The 20,929-nt window shown below is 32.7% G+C and overlaps 3 protein-coding genes across 3 annotated transcripts in view; 2 read left to right on the forward strand and 1 right to left on the reverse strand.

The window, feature by feature from the left end:
- Positions 1-2,259, forward strand: part of LOC111696178 (protein Skeletor, isoforms B/C) — a gene marked incomplete in the record, with an annotated part of 4,803 nt that extends 2,544 nt beyond the window's left edge. Inside the window, 2 exon segments of the mRNA XM_023465727.1 lie at positions 1,379-1,462; positions 2,059-2,259. Coding sequence (XP_023321495.1) covers positions 1,379-1,462; positions 2,059-2,259 — 285 coding nt within the window.
- A 7,640-nt stretch (positions 2,260-9,899) lies between these two features.
- LOC111696179 (dormancy-associated protein 2) lies at positions 9,900-10,361 on the reverse strand. The gene has a single exon (XM_023465729.1). The coding sequence runs from the start codon at positions 10,359-10,361 to the stop codon at positions 9,900-9,902; it is 462 nt and encodes a 153-aa protein (XP_023321497.1).
- Positions 10,362-12,261: 1,900 nt separating this feature from the next.
- On the forward strand, positions 12,262-20,068 carry LOC111696180 (uncharacterized). Its single transcript, XM_023465730.1, has 8 exons — positions 12,262-12,390; positions 13,060-13,156; positions 15,979-16,020; positions 16,123-16,196; positions 16,422-16,474; positions 18,411-18,458; positions 19,321-19,387; positions 20,015-20,068. Exons 1-8 carry the CDS (start codon positions 12,334-12,336, stop codon positions 20,066-20,068), a joined length of 492 nt encoding a protein of 163 aa, XP_023321498.1. The 5' UTR covers positions 12,262-12,333.
- The last annotated feature ends 861 nt before the right edge of the window (positions 20,069-20,929 follow it).

Here is a 20,929-nt window from a genome sequence, read left to right on the forward strand (position 1 = left end):
CTCAAATTCATTAAATTCGAACTTAGGTCAGTCTAAATTACGTCACGGGGGGGGGCGGAATTTCATGATTTGTGCAATTTTCTTTCAAACTCCAATCTTAATTTTTAAGATAAAAATCCGGTTTAAACCAGAGGAAAATTTTCGCGCATTTTCTAATTTTAACCCGTTTTTAAACCGGTTTGTTGAAATAAAATTGTTGACAAGAATTTTTAACAATTGAACAAACTCAGTGTTGCATAAAAAATAGAATAGTTTTCGCTTCAATAAATACATAGTATATAAATATACACAAGGGAACAAAATATCAATGGGAAAAAAACCATTAATATATTTACAAAGATCATGGGATCTCCATTTGTTATCCCGTGGTGGGCATACCCTGTAGGGATAACAAGCATTTATCCTCATTTTAAAAGTGCCCACATTGGATGGCGTGATTGAGTGTTCAAAATTAAGGCATGGGACGTAGGTTTGCGGAGGAGGGGATAGATAAAACTCCAATTATTGAGGGTTAGGTTAGGTTAAGACAATTTCTGGGCCGAGCGCTGCGACTAGGATAGGCTNCCTTCAAGGTTAGACTTAGTTTAATCCTTATAGTCAGAAAGCAATTGAGATTTGCCTCATACTCAAATTTTTTAATCCCTAAATCTTTGCAACCTGATGGAGTAAATCTTTAATATTTCAAACTAAAATTTTTTACCTACATAATTCTTAGTTTGAAATATCAAGGTCTACCACATTGGTCGCAAAGATATAGTAATAAAAACAGAGTTTGTGGCAAAGACTCAATTTTTAATTTTATACAAGTTATTCTATAAATTATGCAAACGGTCGTATCAATATCATCATAGTTCTAAGAGTACATTTTTAAAATTTAATATTGATTTAATTCTAATTAATGCCAACTTGTCTTAACGTTTTTGATTAAGACGTTTGAATTGAAAGATTTGTTTTTAAATTGTTGTCTACGGGATTGTGAAAGAAAGGATTTTTTCATTTTCTCATTTTTACACTTTTCCAAAATGTTTTGCATGTATAATGGAAAATCTAATGGATGCAATCAATAAATCAATAATTTATGGATAAAGTGAATATAGAACGAATTAAATGGATAATGAAATTAAATATCAAATTAATATGATATATGAAGAATTGATTGAAATGATTTAGAAATGAATAGGTGATGGATTTAATGAATGAATGAATAGATGAATGAATAAAGGTGTGCAACTACGTAATGCTTGATTAAGTAAACTTCAAGGACAACCAGAATTAGAACTTATCATTAATTCATTAATTCATCCATCCCTTCCCTTCTTACAGATTAATTCATAAAATTCCAGATATTAACGTCAATAACGTGTATCTATCCATCTAGGTGAGTGACGTCAAGTGGTTGTCCATCTGGTGCAGGAAATTTTCCGTGGATTTTGGAAACACTATGTTCCCTGAGGACCTCGTGGTAAGCAGCCATTTTTATCAACTGATTAATTATGAAAATTGCGACTTTTTAGTTATTTATAGAACTTTGTTTCCTATGTTTTCTTCTGTTTCTTTTATTTTCTAAGTTTAATTTTAAACTTCCATTGACAGGTGTGCTGGTTATGAAATACCGCAAGATATTACAAATATTCTTTTGTGTACTCCGAATATTTTGTGGTGTATTGTTTCCAATTTTGCGCCATATTAGGCATATTGTGTAAAAATACGCAATTTTGGTCATTTGGTTTGGTTCGGTCCAAGTAATTCTAATGAAATGAAATTTTCTATGTAAAAACAATTTGAAGGTTGAATTATTTCGTTTAAGAATCAAGTTGTTCCAAACAAAACTAGATTTATATTCCATTGAGAGGGCGTGTGGAGAGGTGTGGTAGTTGTATTAAACAAGAAAATTCCGATCTGAATTAGATCCGTCCATTCTTCCATAAACTTGAAATCCTGGTCTTTGTTAATCAGATTCAACGGATCGAATATCAATATCATACCTGAAACTATTTCCTGTCCAGAATCTGTAGAAACGGAATAATTTATAAAAATCTAATTTTTGCATTTTTCTAGTTTGATGACGAAGATGATGTCCCAAGTCCCCTTGCTCCTGAGGATGATGAACACAGCCAGGATTGGAACCATGTTGACAACCATGTTGATCCTCAGGCTGAACCTGAGCCTGACTCTGAGCCCGAGCCCTACAGCGCTAGCTCCGTCCTTAGCCTTGCTCTCCCAACCCTCTTGGTTGCCCTCCTAGCCAAGCTCATGTAAACCATCCAAACTCCACTTTTTATCAAAAATAGATTTTTCAATTTTTTAGCAAAATATGATTCGAATAACTCCCATTATCCACCTGAACATCCTCTGTATGTAGTTAATGTACATATATAAATATTGTACTTTTGTATTAATATATATTCGGACAGTTAATTTTAGAAAATATGTTTTTACGTATATTTCTTTTAAATCGATAACGTGTGCAAACGGAAAACTTTTTTGGAAAATTTCTAGAGATGTCCGTGTTTTGAGCTGATTTATTAAATAAAGTTAACAACATGGCGGATTTTGGTTGATCAGCTGACATTCAGCTGATTTGATGAAAATCCACGGAAAATGTTTCAAAAACTATTTCGCGCATTATCTGACCGGTGATTAAATATCAATCTACGCCGATACAGTCTTTAATTTACTTTTTATTATAATTATTGGTTAAATATATATTAATAANCATTAATATTTTTATTAACTAACTGAATTGTCCGGCTTTGCCCCATGTTACTCGTAGTAACTCCCATCGTTACCCCGTGCTTGATCTTGAACCATGATTTTAGCAGTGCCCGATTTTAGCCAACATATTAATGAGCGAAGAGCTTTATTATATAGATGATATATATATCTATGGATATGTGAAAAAATGCTAACTATTGTTGTTGAGCTAAAAAAGGGGGGTGATCTCGAAATGCGCGGTGAGAACTACTACAGTAATCTTTTAGGGACCGAACCAAGAGGGTATTGCCCAAACCAATAGTCCCGGTTAACTAGAACTCTCGAACATTCATAACATTCATAACATTCACAGAATACCCTTCTTATCCTCTATTTTATCCGAAATCGATAATAAATGGTATTCAATCTATCTCGATCCTAAAAAAATACATTTAATCAACAAAGGTTTACAGAGTATAAATGTAATGTTTTATTATAATGAAAATGGATAAAAGATTTAAAGATTAGTGGGTAAAAGTTTAAAGTCCGGTTATTGAACAGTACTACAAAACAACGTAGGTAATGTTTGGTTTGGTCGCCGGAGAAAATCTTGGTCAAAGACGACTTTACAACGGAGTAAGCTCATTGTTTACTTTGTTCTTGCCAAGACAATCTGAAGCTTTCAGCAAGTAATCTCTCTGCCCCCCAGACTCTCCAGACTAACCCAGGAAAGCACTTTCAATCATATCGTCGTGTTCGAAGGATTGGAAATGATTGACCAAAGACAGTTTGGCAAATCAAAAACTCTGATTTAATTAAAATTACAAGTACTGCAGAACATTCCGAAAGCTTAGTTGAGGATGAAGCAGAAAGTAATAAATATATTTGATTTTAAGTAAGAACTTGGGCTCAAAGTAGACAGCAACTCCAACTAAGAAGTTAATGAGCTGGGAGAGGGGGGGGATGAGTGCGTAATCCCCAACAGGGACCCAATCCCATTCCCTGGGAAAGTACCTGCACCTGCAGCCTTCTCGACGAATCATACACCTTACACCCTCAATCCTTTCCCAGCATTGGATCTCCGATTATAATTTATGAACCCTTTGGACCCATTTGCCTCAAATTTTGATTGGGAAACTTGGGAGAACCACGGGAATTTTCTTAGATTATAAATTGAGTGGTCCACTTTAGAAAAATATGTAAAATCGTTATTTACAACCAAGCGCAAGTAAAAAGCGAGAGTAACTTTAAGTATACTACCCAGAGCAACCCCGGGTTCTGAAGCTAGTCAGCCCTAAACCCCCCAAACCAGTTTGTTTCTGAGAAGAAATGTTTTGAAATGTTTTTTTGTTAAATATTTGGAAATAGTCCAAATATTCTGATCAATTAGTTTTTATCTAACAACCTTTAGTTTCTTTAACAACTACATCAGGGCATTCAGGGACATAATCTGAACTGATTCTCCATGCCTGATAAACATAGAACATAGTAGAATTCTGTAAATTTCATTCATTGTCTCTGCTGCATGCATAAATCCACAACACTTCTAAACTAGTAAATTTTAGAAAGAAAAACAAGGATATCTTCATCCTTTTTGCTCAACCACAGGGAATTAAAGGGTACAGCTAGGAATCGGACATACCCCTTAAAGGTGAAATGGTTTTTTCAAAAAGCAAAATAGTATTTTTCTTGAAATTCTAAAAGACATGTTTACGAAAGGTATTTTTTAACCCCCTAATCAATTTACAGAATGAAATCTTTTTTGAAAATTTACCGAGTAGGGGCAAAAAAACATTTTTTAGGCAGTTAGTTAAGTTTGTAAAGGATAAAAACTTTCTTCCCCATAACTTCATCAATTTTCAACATTTTTCATCTCTGTAAATTGATTTGAGCTCAGGTTTTCAAGACGATTTTATTGATATCCATAAAAACCAAATTTTCCAAATATTGATGTCAATTAGTGTTTATCTGGAAATTGTATGAATTATTAACATGAATATTCGGATAAGATTTGGCACCAACATCCTTAAAGGGACTACGTAGACGTAATTTCAAGTATCCTTCCATTTATCTAGTGGCATGTTCGAGTCACAACGGTTTAAGGCTAACGTTCTTGTTCTGGTTTAAAATGTGCCTTTGTGAATGGGGCATACCCCTTTGTTGAAGATCAATTTAACATTTTTATTCTCATTTAACTTATATATATATATTATATATATGTGTGTGTATATCATAAATAACTTTTTTTCTTTGTTGACAAGGGGGCCGCGCACAATATTTACTATATTTGCAAATACAGAAATGTTAATTTTTTTCTTAATTTGAATATTCAATCAATTAAGCGAAAGAATTAAAAAACAATTTACTTTGTTATAATTAGACAAACTTTAGAATCATTTTCTTTCTGTTGTGCTTAAAGGGATTGTGGACGTAATTAAGGGGATCGTGGACGTTATTAAAGATATTGTGGACGTAATTAAATGGATTGAGGGCGGAATTAAAGGGATTGTGGACGTAATTAAAAGGGATTGTGGACGTAATTAAAAGGATTGTGGACGTAATTAAAAGGATTTTGGACGTAATAAAAGGGATTGTGGACGTTATTAAAGATATTGTGTACGTAATTAAATGGATTGAGGGCGGAATTAAAGGAATTGTGGACGTAATTAACGGGATTGTGGACGTAATTAAAGGAATTGTGGACGTAATTAAAGGGATTGTGGAAGTAATTAAAGGGATTGTGGACGTAATAATAGGGATTGTGGACGTAATTAAGGGATTCTGGACGTAATTAAAGGGATTGTGGACGTAATTAAAGGGATTTTGGACGTAATTAAAGGGATTGTGGACGTAATTAAAGGGATTTTGGACGTAATTAAAGGGATTGTGGACGTTATTAAAAGGATTGTGGAGGTAATTAAAGGGATTGTGGACGTAATTAAGGGATTGTGGACGTAATTAAAGGGATTGTGGATGTAATTAAAGGGATTGTGGACGTAATTAAAGGGATTGTGGACGTAATTAAAGGGCTTGTGGACGTAATTAAAGGAATTGTGGACGTAATTAAAGGGCTTGTGGACGTAATTAAAGGAATTGTGGACGTTATTAAAGGAATTGTGGACGTAATTAAAGGAATTGTGGACGTTATTAAAGGAATTGTGGACGTTATTAAAGGAATTGTGGACGTTATTAAAGGAATTGTGGACGTTATTAAAGGAGTTGTGGACGTAATTAAAGGGATTGTGGACGTTATTAAAGGAATTGTGGACGTAATTAAAGGGATTGTGGACGTAATTAAAGGGATTGTGGACGTAATTAAAGGAATTGTGGACGTTATTAAAGGAATTGTGGAAGTAATTAAAGGAATTGTGGACGTTATTAAAGGAATTGTGGACGTTATTAAAGGAATTGTGGACATTATTAAAGGAATTGTGGACGTTATTAAAGGAATTGTAGACGTAATTAAGGGATTTGTGGACGGAATTAAAGGAATTGTGGACGTTATTAAAGGAATTGCAGTGGACATTATTAAAGGAATTGTGGATATTATTAAAGGAATTGTGGACGTAATTAAAGGGATTTGTGGACGTAATTAAAGGGATTGTGGACGGAATTAAAGGGATTGTGGACGGAATTAAAGGGATTGTGGACGGAATGTCAAGTAACCCTTTATTTACAGACTCCGATTCACAACGATGTTTTAAACCTATATCTGAGAAACAATGAGAAAGTGTTAAACTTTGTTAAACTTCTTTCCCCTCTATCAAGTGATTTTGAGCTTTATACCAGCCGTAAATTTGTGAATTATCAAAATATATGACTAAAAATGTTTGCTAATTTTGAAAAATTTTTGAAAATAAAACATTTTTGGAGACAGTATATATAACATACACGAACAATAAAGTCCTAATTAATGTTGGATCTTAAAAGGTTTTTTTTTTCATTTCATAGATTTTAAATTTAATCTGAGTTATTNATTTTACTATCTATTTTTCCTCTAGCATAAAAAAGCACTTATTTAATCTGAAAATAACAAAAAAACAGAATAAATTTTTAAATATTGGGGTCTTCAGATTAATTTGTTGAACCTTCTAAAAACTAATGAAAACTAAGCTATTGTTTTTCATTATACTTGTGAAAGGATAAATCTATAAAGTTATTCACAAAGGATAAGACTTCAGAGACATTTCTTCTAATTGTCGTCTTCACAATTAAAATACAGAAAACCTCTATCAAGCGAACCTCGGCCCATAACTGAAAAAATTGGCATAAACATGCGAGATTTTAAAATGAATTTTGATAACTTATTTTCCATGCTACAAGTTTATTATTTTTCTCCATCTGTTAATATACATGTGCTGACTTTAAAAGTCACTATATTAAAATAAAGAGATCTAAAATGGATATTTCTAACATTTATTTAAAACGAAAGTGTTTTGAAATATTTTCATTTAAGGCGGAGTTAAAATTGGTTGATTTAGAAATTAACAAAGGAATTCATGATGAATGTTGGTGGCAACAGGGCTCATCAATGGAACTAAGGCAATGCAACTAGAGATAGCGGAAACTTAAGTCAGAGCCGTGCACAAGTTTCCTAAGTAAGCTTCTCAAGAAATTAATAAGGAGATCAGAGGTATAAGCACGCCTGCTGTTAGCTCAGTATCTGCATCATCAGCATGAAGGAGTCAAAAGGCTCCCTGTGTCGGAGCTGTTACCAGCCCAACTCTCCTAACCTGACTGAGGGCTGGGGTGTGTAGAGGGTGAGGCGGGATACAAAGGAGCGAGGTTTACATGTGTGTGCTTCATGGAGGAAATGGATTGTGTGTACACACACATCTTGAAACAGTTGACGGCAATTGAGCCGGTAAAATCGTCTTCCTTATATTTCGAATTTGTGTTAACAACATGCAACTAGTGTTTAGAATAGTTACATGTTTTGTTCATGATATTTAAGAATTGTAAAAAATGTTTTTTTTTCTGCTGCATGCTGACTGAAACAACTAGACTGGTGAAATTTATTCATACAATACAGCATTTTCAGCTCAACTACCATGACTAGTCGGTTTCTCCTTTTAAAAGGTTTTTCTGATTTTAAGTATTAAATAAATATTAATCTAAATTAATTTGAAAACTGATTATTGTAAATTTTGATATTAAAAGTGACTGACTTGCGCATTTCCACTGCAGATATTTGATCAAATAAAGATAGCTATGGTACCGTTGTGAATAAAGATAGCTATGGTACCGTTGTGAATAAAGATAGCTATGGTACCGTTGTGAATAAAGAATTCTATGGTACCGTTGTGAATAAAGATAGCTATGGTACCGTTGTGAATCGGGTTAACAATGAAAAGGTGTTAAAGCTGTAACCTTTGAACAGGACTTGGAGCAATGGATGATAAAAATAACCGAAGAAAATAAAAATTTGATTTTAAGATGAACATTTTAAATGAAATAGAGAATTTGGATTCAAAGGTGGTTAAATATGGAGTGAAAAACAGAATAGATTTTTTATTAAGCAGAGTCGGTATTATTCTTTATAAAAAATTTAGAACACCATCTCTACCAGGATTTTGATTTAGAAATTAAAAAAGAATTAAATGGAAATTGTTTTTTTTTAACTTAACTAATACAAGTGTTCCAAGGGAAATACAAGAAATACTGAATCTAGGTAAAAAAAAATGTTCCGTTTTTCAAGTTAAACAAAACAAAAGAAAAAACTCAATTCAATTTGGAGGTTTCATCGTTGATTACTCGTGTTCTTCAAAACGAACTGAAATATAAAATCCCAATTCATCACAAAAACATCAAATCTCAACTTATACAGTTACAAAAGTGTATCTTTGTTAAAAGAAACCCAGCTTTAAAAAATATGGTAAAGATCTTTTAAAAATACCTATTTTTTTTATTTTTAATTTTACCTAGGATTGCTTCCCAGCAAGGGGTTCTGAGAGTATTCTAAGAATTTATGAAATAAAAATTTTCAGTGAGAATCTAATAAAAAACGTAAAACGATTTTTAAGGTTTAGTTATGATGTTTCGGTACATTTAACAGTGTTCTGAGATTATTCTAAGAATTTATGAAATAAAAATTTTCAGAGAGAATCTAATAAAAAACGTNTCATTCCAGTATATCAGACTGCTCATTAACTGTATAATGAATCATTCATATTTTAAAGAGCCAAATGGCATTTTTAAAACTCTAAAGGGATTTTCCATGGGGGATTGCTCCGCAGCAAGAGGTTCTGAAATTATTCTAAGAATTTATGAAATTAAAATGTTCAGTGTTTTAGCACGGAACAATTTAATAAAAACAGTAAAACGCTTTTTAAGGTTTAGAGATGATGTTTCAATACACTTAACAGGGTCAGATGACGAAATTAAAAAAGCTGTTAAAATTATTGGTTCTGGATACCCCCCCTCTCTTAAATTCAATATGGAGTCCAAAATTATTTTTGGGAAATTTTTGAGTATTCGAATATATAATGACCCACATTCATCCATTTCTTTCACAACAGTCCTACGAAAAGAAAACGAAAGAAAGAAAGAAGCTTAAAAAAAATGAAACAAAAATATCCGAACCAAAGAAAAAATTTCTTTCTAAAACAGTGTATGACGAAGTATCACAGAGCCACAAATTTGTGCACAAATTTTTCAAAAAACTAGACATCGACAAAGAGAAATACTATGCTCCAATGAAGATACCTGGTACAAAACTGGAGCAAACGATCTTCAAAATTAAAAAAAAGGCGAAGAAATTAGGATTCTAATTTTCACACCCAAAAATCAGCTCTATCAAGGTATTCTTTATTGAAAAGAATTATAAATATTAATGTTATTTTAATTCAAACTTTAATTTTTATTTTTGATACACATGAGGATTTCATGAGGAAAGGACGAGGATTTCGATGTGGTTCGGACGAGAAAATTATGAGAATGTGGTTCGGACTAGAGATTGATGTGGTTGGCCTTCCTCCCCTCCTCAGAGAATCTTTAAAGGTATAATGTTTAAAAATGTTTTATGTTTTTTTGATCAGATCTAAATATTTAACCAAATGACTTTTGTTCATGAAACTCTATGCACACCTTCTCAAAGTCAATTCTATCATGCATGGTGCGACGGAGCGCCCATTTAATTACCTATTAAGATAGAAAATCATTTGAATAATGTTTATTTAATAATTCAAAATGCAAACATCAAAGTATTAGCTTTTCTCCAAATTATTAGCTCCATCTTCATTAGCACTTCTGAATCCAAATGGTCTACCATATCCGTTGTTAAAGCCATTGTATCCATATCCGTTGTTATATCCATTGTATCCATATCCGTTGTTATATCCATTGTATCCATATCCGTTGTTATATCCATTGTATCCATATCCGTTGTTATATCCATTGTATCCAAAGTTGTTGTTGTATCCGCCATATCCGTTGTTGTAACCGCCAAATCCATTGTTGTATCCTCCAAATCCGTTGTAATACCCGCTGTTAAAACCACCGTAAGGGCGGTTGGGTCGGAAATGCTTGGAATCCACAGTAATATCTTCCGCCTCCTGCCGCCGAACCAGGTGATGAAGATACCCGTCCTCTTCTGGCCTGAGTAGCCCAGCATAGCTGATACACAACATAGAGAGAAGAACTCCCAAACCCAGATATAGTTTACCCATGTTCATCTTAACTCTGTACAAATATACTTGAGAATATGATAATATTTCCATCCTTTCCCAGTTTATATATCGTCAGGAGTTTTACAGACATGGGGATTCCAACCAATTTGGNGTTACACAACATAGAGAGAAGAACTCCCAAACCGAGATATAGTTTACCCATGTTCATCGTAGCTCTCTGTAGAGATATACTTGAGAATATGATAATATTTCCATCCTTTCCCAGTTTATATATCGTCAAGAGTTTTACAGACATGGGGATTCCAGCTAATTTGGTTTCCCGCATTATTTTCCAACAGTTTCCTGCGTAAATTTCGGGTTCAGAAGAAAATAACTATTTTTCGTATTGATACCATGGATAGATTTTCAGTGTCATTTGTCATTTTAAAATTTAAAAACTAAAATTGTTGAAAATACGAAATTTACATTTTTTTCTGGATGAGATTAACCACTGGCCTGGTTTCCCTGCGTGCACAAAGGCTCAGATGGTTTGGTGCATTTACAGGGGGGAGGGGGAGGGGGGTCCGAGGTAAAAGGAGGGATTTCATCGGGATTAGAATTTCCAGGGGAAAACTGAAACCTTACTCATCTTCTTAATCAGATATTTCAATAAAAGTTGAATCATATTGAAATAGAAAGCATGATTATAGGATGTTAACTGTTTATATTTTACACTAAGAATAAGATCTAGACAACTCTGGAACTTAGTCATCAAAATGTTTATAGACAGCCTCGGATTGAAAGTGTCACAACGCTTTTGCATTTAGTTTTACTTCTCCAAATCACAATTACTTTTTTGAAGCCGTAGACATAAAATTTGAAAAATTTTATTACACTTTCTTTTAGCTTAGGTTTAAAAGTTACTGGTTGAATTTTGTGTGAGAGAACGTGCAAAATCTTGGTGAAATAGAAGCAGAAATAGACATTTTCATTTCGAATTAACATAAGAAATATCGCATATGAACATGCAGATGTTTTTGTTTTCTTTCAAAACGGTTTTATGTATATATTTACATGCAAGTTTATATTGCATTTTATAATTTCTTTTTAAAAAACTAATATTTGACCAGAAGAACGGAAACAAGAAATGAATAGAAATAAATAGGAATAAAAAGAAATAAATAGGAATAAATAGAAATAAATAGGAATAAATAGGAAAGTATAGGAATGAATATAAATAAATAGAAATAAATAGGAATCGATATAAATAGAAATGAATAGAAACAAATAGAAATAAATAGAGATAAATAGAAAGAAACAGAAAAAAATATGAATAATAAAAAATAGGAATATTAGAAATAAAGATTAGTAAATAGAAATAAACATTAATGAATAGAAATAAATAGGCAACAAGTAAAAAAACGAAACCTATATGCAATCAATTTACAAAATTAAAAAAGGTTGTGTAATCACTGAACATTTATTTCAACGAATGGAAAGAGTTTGAGGGATATTTTAAATATTATTCTGAGTTATTTTTAATAAAAAAAATAATACTTTTCTAGCAGACAAATGTGCTTGAACATTTGAACGATTTTTCGAGCATTTTTTTATATCGATGAATATCGTTGATTAGAAATTATGACTCATTGATGAAGGATTTTGGTCTATGGCACAAACTCTGATTTTCTAATCCCAAATATCTTTTTAATTCAGTGTCGTAGACCTTAGACATTTTACTCTGTTAGATCAAATAATCTTTTTTTTTTTGAAAAATCTAAGATGTTATACCATCAGGTTGCGAAGGAATAGCCAGGGATTAGAAGGTTTTAAAAAAATGTGTTGACTTGAAAGCTTGAAAATGAGATCGTGCTTTAAACCACTTTTTCCTTGGTTTAATTTTGTATAATTTGGATTAAAAACGTTCTATGAACTTCATTTTGATTAAAACTTTACAATAAAAATATTAAACTATAACAAAATTAGCACGTATAAAATAAAATGTATTGAATCTAATAGACCGTCTTCTGTGATGTTCATGGGGTTTTCTATGAATGTGCAGGAATTCCTCAACAGTTTTACCTCTCAGGTTCTAGTAATATTAGTCATTTAAAGGGAGAGACCGGCTAGACATGGTAGTTGAGCTGAAAGTGCAGTATTGTAGAGAAAAACTTCAGGATTCATTTGATACAATAAGACATTTTTAAGACAAGAGCGTAAAGTTGTAAACTGATCAAATATTACAAACGACTTTACTTTCTTATTTAAAATTTGATGATAAAAATTTTTCATTGATATCAAATGAATCCTAAAATTTTTTTCTACAATACTGCACTTTCAGCTTAACTACCATGTCTGGTAAGTCACTCCCTTTAAAAAGTAAAGATTCTTTATGAAGTGTCACAAAATATTCTGTAGTTTCGTTAAGTATGCTAATATAGCTGATTTAATAACAGAGTTGATATTAATGAATGAAACTTTAATGAGGATCTCTTACTCTTTAAATACCAATATCTAAAGGTTTGCAGTCTGTAATCACTTTATACATAAAGTAAAGCTGCAAAATGTAATCACTTCTACATCACTTATGAGTCTGAATTAGTAGTTAAATAAAGTTAATTGAATTTCGACTCGTGGTTCAAAGTACTGCACTAAGTGTTGGTGTTTGTAAATTGTCTAGTTTTTTTATTGTTATTGTACATAGACCTGCCCTTTACTGATATAAAGGTTCTCAATCAATTTCTGTTTTACTTTTTAGTTCTTTTCTGTGCTTTATGTTTACTGGCCCTCTATCTGCTCTCTACCTTTGCTACGGTGGCCTGGCTACTCTGCCCTTTTTGGGGTACACTTGCCAGGTAGATCTAGTTCTAGTTCCCGGTAGATCTAGTTCTAGTTCCAGGTAGATCTAGTTCTAGTGTCAGGTAGATCTAGTTCTAGTTCCCGGTAGATCTAGTTCTAGTTCCAGGTAGATCTAGTTCTAGTTCCAGGTAGATCTAGTTCTAGTTCCAGGTAGATCTAGTTCTAGTTACAGGTAGATCTAGTTCTAGTTACAGGTAGATCTAGTTCTAGTGTCAGGTAGATCTAGTTCTAGTTACAGGTAGATCTAGTTCTAGTTCCAGGTAGATCTAGTTCTAGTTCCCGGTAGATCTAGTTCTAGTTCCAGGTAGATCTAGTTCTAGTGTCAGGTAGATCTAGTTCTAGTTACAGGTAGATCTAGTTCTAGTTCCAGGTAGATCTAGTTCTAGTTCCAGGTAGATATAGTTCTATTTCCAGATAGATCTAGTTCTAGTTCTAGTTCCAGGTAGATCTGGTTCTATTTCCAGTTAGATCTAGTTCTAGTTCTATTCCAGATAGATCTAGTTCTATTTCCAGTTAGATCTAGTTCTAGTTCTAGTTCCAGGTAGATCTAGTTCTAGTTCCAGGTAGATCTAGTTCTAGTTCTAGTTCCAGCTAGATCTAGTTCTAGTTCCAGGTAGATCTAGTTCTAGTTCCCGGTAGATCTAGTTCTAGTTCCCGGTGTATCTAGTTCTAGGTCCAGGTAGATCTAGTTCAAGTTCCAGGTAGATCTAGTTCTAGTTCCAGTTAGATCTAGTTCTAGTTCTAGTTCCAGGTAGATCTGGTCCTAGTTCCAGGTAGATCTAGTTCTATTTCCAGGTAGATCTAGTTCTAGTTCCAGGTAGATCTAGTTCTAGTTCTAGTTCCAGGTAGATCTAGTTCTAGTTCTAGTTCCCTGTAGATCTAGTTCTAGTCCAGGTAGATCTAGTTCTAGATCTAGGTAGCTCTAGTTCTATTTAAAATTCTGTGATGGTGATGGACTAAACCTCTGTAGAGTAAAAAAAAGTAGATGTTAGTTCCATATTCATTGAAAATATATTTCGGTCTGGGTTGACCCTCGTCAGTTCTTGAATGTCCAGGTAGATCCAGCTCTAGTTTCAAATAGATCTATTTCTAGTTCCAGGTAGATCTAGTTCCAGATAGATCTAGTTCCAGGTAGATCTAGTTCCAGATAGATCTAGTTCCAGGTAGATCTAGTTCCAAATAGATCTAGTTCCAGGTTGATCTAGTTCCAAATAGATCCAGTTCCAGGTAGATCTAGTTCCACAGAGACATTCTTCCCTAACTCCCCAAGTCATCAAGTGGTGAATTTTCGAAGATTCGAAATGTTTTATTTATTATGAATAAAAAACATCAAGACCATATTTTTAACAAATATTCCTCATTTCTCAAATTCATTTTCAACCTTAACTAAGATGATGATGCTGATGATCAAATAAACAGAAGAATGCTTAAATGCCACAGTTGTAGAAGGCCCAATGTGTAGGATGATGAGAGCATACAGTTATGAGTTGAGAGCTGCTGCTGTAGCTGAAGGGAAGGAGAATACTAGTTCAAGGATATTGATGGGGGAAATGTATAATATCTACTATGACAACAGAGACCTCAGGTGTGTCACGTTTGCGTTAAAACAAAATTAACTTTTCAAGTTCATGGACAAAAAAAACAAAGAATGATAAATAATTTATTTTTTAAACTTATCTTGCGGCCAATTAACAAATTTAACTTTCTAAATTGAAACCGAAAAATGTGCAGTTTTCCTAAAAACAATTTGCAAATTTGTTTACGAAAGTAAATTTTCAGTTTTCAATATAATATTTTTTCATACACGTGTTTTCAAAAAATTAATTAATCAATCGAAGTGAAATTCTATTTTCTCATTTTACGAATAAAATGCGTCACAACTGACTTCACAGCAGATTTATTGAATTCTCGTAAATTGACCATAAAGCTTTTTACGGCTCAGAAAAAACATGTACGGAAAAAAGTTTCCATTTCAGATTATATACAGCACAAATATATATGAAAAATATCTTGTTAGATTATTGTTGGATCTGTTGGCTGCAACCTCGGGGTTAGCTCCTTGTCTCAGGGTGATGGCTCTTCTTGATAAATCATTTAGAGTTGAATGCCAACCAATCATTCATTCTTTAGGAAGAGAAATTTTTTTGTGAAAGTAGCTGATCAAACAATTTTTAAAACTTTTGCTACTTTTTTTACTTTACCCTTTATTTTCCATTTGCAAGTACCATACTTATAATATATGATAATGAGAGAAGACCATATTGCTAACAAATGCAAATTTTAAGTATCTATTTTGTAATATTGATAAATGCAATATGTCCTTAAAAAAAACTCTCGACATAATTTATACTTCTTAATAAATCTACATATCATATATTCTCTGGACACTCGAAATTGTTTATTCATATATACATAGACAGTTTAGAATAGCCTGCTGAGCCTGTGCCTGCTGAGCCTGTGCCTGTTGAGCTTGAGACTGCTGGGCATTTGCTTGACTTAACTGCTGATAAGAAGCTTGAGCCTGCTGGTAAGGAGCCTGAGCTTGCTGAGAACTAGCTAACTGAGCTAAATCCTGCTGAGTATCAGCCAATTGAGCCTGAGCTTGTTGATACTGGGCTTGAGCTGCCTGCTGAGCCAAAGCTTGCTCGGAAAAAGAGTTGAAATTTGCCATTTACTTAGCACGTCTTTCTTGCTCAAATGCTTCTAAGAAACTGACCTGATTGCCGATTTTCGGAAATGTTTCCCGGATTTTTTGCTTAAATTTCGTTCATTTTCGAAAAAATTTAATCCTTTATTGCTTATGTAATCTTTATTTTAGATGAGGGGGAATTAGTTCTTGTGTTTTCAGAATCTCCTTTAGGTAAAAAAAAAATTGAATAACACAAATTATAGATGAGTTTATTTTAAGTTTTTCCCCTTTTCTTTAATTTTTGATAATCACGTAAAATGATATTTTTTCTAGCTCGACATATATTTGGAAAAATGGATGTAATACAGTGTATGTACACTGTACAAATAATACCAAGAACAGATAAGGTAATATTTATGCGTAAACTGAAAAGGTTTTAAGAGACTGTGCACTAAATTGTGCATTGAATGCAAAACTTCTTTTTTTATAAATTTGAATAATTTTATTAATTTATTTTACTTAGAATCCCATACGCTATAATACCGTGCACAAATAATAATGTCAGATGAATATTGTATTGTGACCCATTTTTTTTTAATTAAAACTGCTTTTATATTTTTCTTTTAATCCAGGATTCTGTTGAGGTTGTCCTTTTTACTAAGGAAGACGAGCTTAAATTCTTTAGGAAATTGTTTTTCTTGTTTAAGATTAGAAATATATAAAAATGTTTCGTTTACACCAAAATAAAATGTAAAGATATAGATTGTAACCTTACAGTTCATACTGTTAAGTTCCTTTATAATTTACAAAATTTCCAAGGAGGGAGGGGTGGAGAAGCTCCCACGGGGTTTTGGAGTACGTAAGACGCAGAAACCAATCAGAACCCATTCGGTCCAGCCGTTTGGCCGGCTATAGGGAACATATATAAGAATGTCTTTTTTTTATTATTTAGATAAACTATTTTCAGCATTTGTAAAATCAAAACTGAAAAATCCTTTCCTTTAATGAAAACCATTACAATGGAGCATAAACCAATTTGTGTAACAATTCATGACTTGAGAATAATAAACAATTAAAAAACGCACTTTCATATTTCACAAAATATCATGACAGTTTTATCTTAACTAGATTAAAATGGACAACTGAATTATTTTATATATCTTTTTCTTCATTATGCTTATTAAAACGGAGAATCAAGGTAATCCTGCATTTTTAAAAACAATTTCCCGCATTTTAATGTTTAATTCAATTGAAGGAATATAAGAATATAAATATTGGAATTTTGAAAATGTTTATAAATCATTTGTTTTATTTGATAAAAAATGCATTAAAAGTAAGAACAAATGATAATTGCGGAAATGGCGAATAAAAAAAAATTAATTTTCTTTCAATCTGTAGTTTTTAGATCTAGCGGCCATTTCCTGGTTGCCCGATAAATCTAAAGACGATGGGAAAAGGGAGGATTCCTTAGATCTCTCAATAAATTGAAGATTTTCGGTTTCGTGTGGGGAAATAAAACGATTCTAAATTTGACATTGTTATTTTCTTACTGTTGAGTAAAAAGGTTTCATTAATGGCCAAAGTTATTTTTCTTAAAAAAAAAATCTAAGTTAAAAAAGACTATTTATAAAAAATATTTTGATATTAAATGTGGTTGCTACTGAGATTTGTTTATATCCAAATGTATCTAGACAAAATTAAGCTAAAAAGAGAAAGCAGAGCTGGGAACTGAAGAATGGATAACCTTTAATCCCAACTACTTAATCCGAATAGCTACTGTGGAAACTTTTAATTGTAGTCCTTAATCCACTCTTTTTCTCTCTCTTTGGATATCCGAACATTAATTTCTCAATGAGAGTGCATGGCAGGAATATAGTTTGTAAATTGTATTGGCCAATGACAGCTTGGAAAATAAATTCTATCCCCGAGAGAAATCTGCAATTTCTAACAAATAAAGAATTTGTTGTCGGCCATTTTGTAAATTAATCGGTTAAGAAAAATAAATGATAATACTTTTGAGATTCTTTTGTAACCGACTTTAACTAATGAATAAATGGGTAAGAATTAAGTGAAGGCCATTTCAGTCAAGAAAAAAAACAATCAGGCGTTCTTAGAACCCGATTTGTTGATCTAAATATTTAATCCCAAGACTAACATAATCTCGAGATTAGAAAAAACAGAGGATTAAGCATTAATCCTGATATCTACCATTCTAAAGTTCCCAGCACAGAGTTGAAAACTTTAGAATGGGATTTCTTTAATCTCGATCTGTTAATTAGTCTGGAGATTAATAACAAGAGGAGAACAAGCCATATTTAATCTGGAGATTAAGAAAAAGAGTGGATCAAGCATTAATCCTGATATCCACCATTCTAAAGTTCCCAGCTCAGAGCACTTTTCACAATTTTTTAATTTAAAGTACCCTTTTTTAGTACAGTTTACTATAGTTCTGATTATTTAACCCAAAACTCTAGAAGCTGCTCCAACACTATTGGGAGCTGCTTCAAAATCCTGGGAGCTACTCCAACTATGCTTCTCTCGTCCAAAAACTAATGGATAGTTTTTCTCATACTTTTCTTATTTTGTTAATGTTAACAACATCTTGAAATTGATTTATACAGTTATTTTCGGAAAACAGGAAAAATCATAAAACCAGGGGATCTTCCAAGGTGATCTTTTAAAACAATTTTAAAAAGAAAGATAAAATAATTTTAAAAAGATGTAAATGCATTTAGTTTCCTAGTACATGACAGTTAGAACGACCAAGCTGTAAAATTAATGTCATCTCTTTTCTCCCTTTAACTCAAGAAATTCACTTTAAATTTATTAATTTACATGTTGAAGTAGTAGTTGAAGTGGTTCAACTACTGGTTCAACTACGTTTACGTGGTTCAACTGCGTCTATGTGGTTCAACTATGTCTATTTGGTTCAACTACGTCTACATGGTTCAACTAAGTCTACGTGGTTCAACTACACTTTAATGATCTATTTAAGTCTACGTGGTTCAACTACGTCTACATGGTTCAACTACGTCTATGTGGTTCAACTTCGCCAACGTGGTTCAACTGCGTCTATGTGGTTCAACTCCGTCTATGTGGTTCAACTGCGTCTATGTGGTTCAACTACGTCTACTTGGTTCAATTACGTCTAATTGGTTCAACTACATTTACATGGTTTAACTACGTCTATGTGGTTCAACTACGTCTACTTGGTTCAACTACGTCTACTTAGTTCAATTAAATCTTTGTGTTTCAACTACGACTACGTGGTTCAACTACGTCTATGTGGTTCAACAGCGTCTACTTGGTTTTGTGTTTCAACTTCCTCTCGCTATTAATTAAATCTGGTGCAAGGACATGTAATAATTACAAAAATACAAATAAATAATAAAAGTAAAGATGTTGATATCAATAGATTCACGAAGTAAAATGTAAAAATAATAAATAACAAGTTTTGATGAATACTTAAAGTTTTAAAAATAATCAGTAAAATAAATAAATTTTGATAATCATTTAAATATGTAATTTTAGAAAAAAGTTCAGTTTTCGAGGAGTTGAACAAGATGAAACATACACTATTAAAGTTTCTTTAGGTAAAGTTACATTTTTAAAAAAGACTATCTGAACAGCCCGGCGTGGCCCATGGAACAAAAAATAAATAATGCACTAATTTCACTAAAAGATAAGCACTTTAGTCTAACAATATCACTTTTATTTATAGTTTTGTCAGACAGAAAATTCGTGTTGACACTTATGACGTTTAATCAGCTGTAATGAAAGTGTACGCATTCTGTGTTGCCATCTATTGTACTTGACAACCTATTTGGGGTTAAACAGATACGCATGTTCATTGTACAGGGGGCTACTCAATAAAAGTAAAACACATGTACAGTGAATTTCTCAATAAAAATCAAACGCAAATTGTTCTACAGGTAGTTTCTTAACAAATGTTAACCGGTTATTCAGGTACATTCATAAAAGTTAAACGGATATTGAGGTACAGGGTGTTTCTCAGTAAAAATGCAAAAGATATTCCTGTGGTGTAAAGGGGGTCTCTCAATAAAAGGTACACAGATATTAGTTAACAGGAGGTTTCTCCATAAAAGTAAAACGGATACACTGTACAGTATTTTAAATAAAAGTTACCGTGATATATGTACTGTACTTAAGAAATACAAGTGGATTTGCCTCTAGTTTACAAAACCAATTCATTTTTTTAATTAAGGCTGCCCAGGCAACTTTGATTGCTGCTAGTATGATGAACGTGAAGGAGGTGTAGCATGAGGTGAACAAGGAGAGGATGGAGGGGATAGAGTTGGACGAGAGTCTCAGATTAATTGAAAATAACTTCACATCAGTCAATCTTTCACCAAATAAAAAACATTAAAATCCTAAAACTGGATATATTAAAGGCCTGTTAACAATTGCCAAATGTTACCAAAATAGCAAAAAAAAACCGGGAAAAATTGCTCCCATTACGCTGCGACTAATGTTAATGCCCGTTTGAGGAGCATTGCATGGCTGCACGTTAGAACGAGCAATCAGGACGCAATATTTGGGACACAATATGAGAACGCATTCTAGAAGACTTTTTATTGAAGATGCACTTTAGTAATTAATAATAAATTAATACAATTTTTGACAGTTTCAAACTAGGGTGGTACCGAGATGGACTACCCAGGTGGCTGTTAGAGTGCAGTTGGACGGGGGCGCATGTCATTGGTCTGTACTTAGACAGTTGGCGTAACCAATTGGTACATTATTAACTATTATGGTTATTTTTGACGAAGTCTCAGCCCTGACTTCCATGGAATGATGGTTGATCGCTTGTTTTTTTGTTTTGTTTCAGAGTGCACTAAACATCGCAGATAATCTTGTTATTAATTTGGTTAAAAAAACAATTGGGTTGAGTTTTTTATCTGAAACTAGCTGAAGTGCCAAGCTTTATCTCTGGAATTTTAAAAACACTTGAATGTGTTATTTTCGAAATTTAAAGAAAAAAAATTCAGTCAATTTTGTTCAGCCGTTTGTCCAGCTTTAGCTAACATATATAAATATATGTGAGCGAAGAGCTTTATATCTTACATACTCGCTGAAGGGCCCAGCGTTGACCGTGAAAAAATAATGAAGAACATTTTTT

Source organism: Eurytemora carolleeae, unplaced genomic scaffold (genome assembly GCF_000591075.1).
Source record: "Eurytemora carolleeae unplaced genomic scaffold, Eaff_2.0 scaffold80, whole genome shotgun sequence".
Lineage (NCBI taxonomy): Eukaryota > Metazoa > Arthropoda > Copepoda > Calanoida > Temoridae > Eurytemora > Eurytemora carolleeae.

What these genes read in the sequence shown, in the direction of transcription:
- LOC111696179 (XM_023465729.1), bottom strand. Translation starts at nt 10,361, where the DNA reads ATGGGTAAACTATATCTGGGTTTGGGAGTTCTTCTCTCTATGTTGTGT.
- LOC111696180 (XM_023465730.1), top strand. Translation starts at nt 12,334, where the DNA reads ATGTTCATGGGGTTTTCTATGAATGTGCAGGAATTCCTCAACAGTTTT. An exon ending in TTTTGGGGTACACTTGCCAG is followed by an intron (nt 13,157 to 15,978) that starts GTAGATCTAGTT and finishes TCTTTATTTTAG; the next exon opens with ATGAGGGGGAATTAGTTCTT. An exon ending in AAACCAGGGGATCTTCCAAG is followed by an intron (nt 18,459 to 19,320) that starts GTGATCTTTTAA and finishes ATGTAATTTTAG; the next exon opens with AAAAAAGTTCAGTTTTCGAG.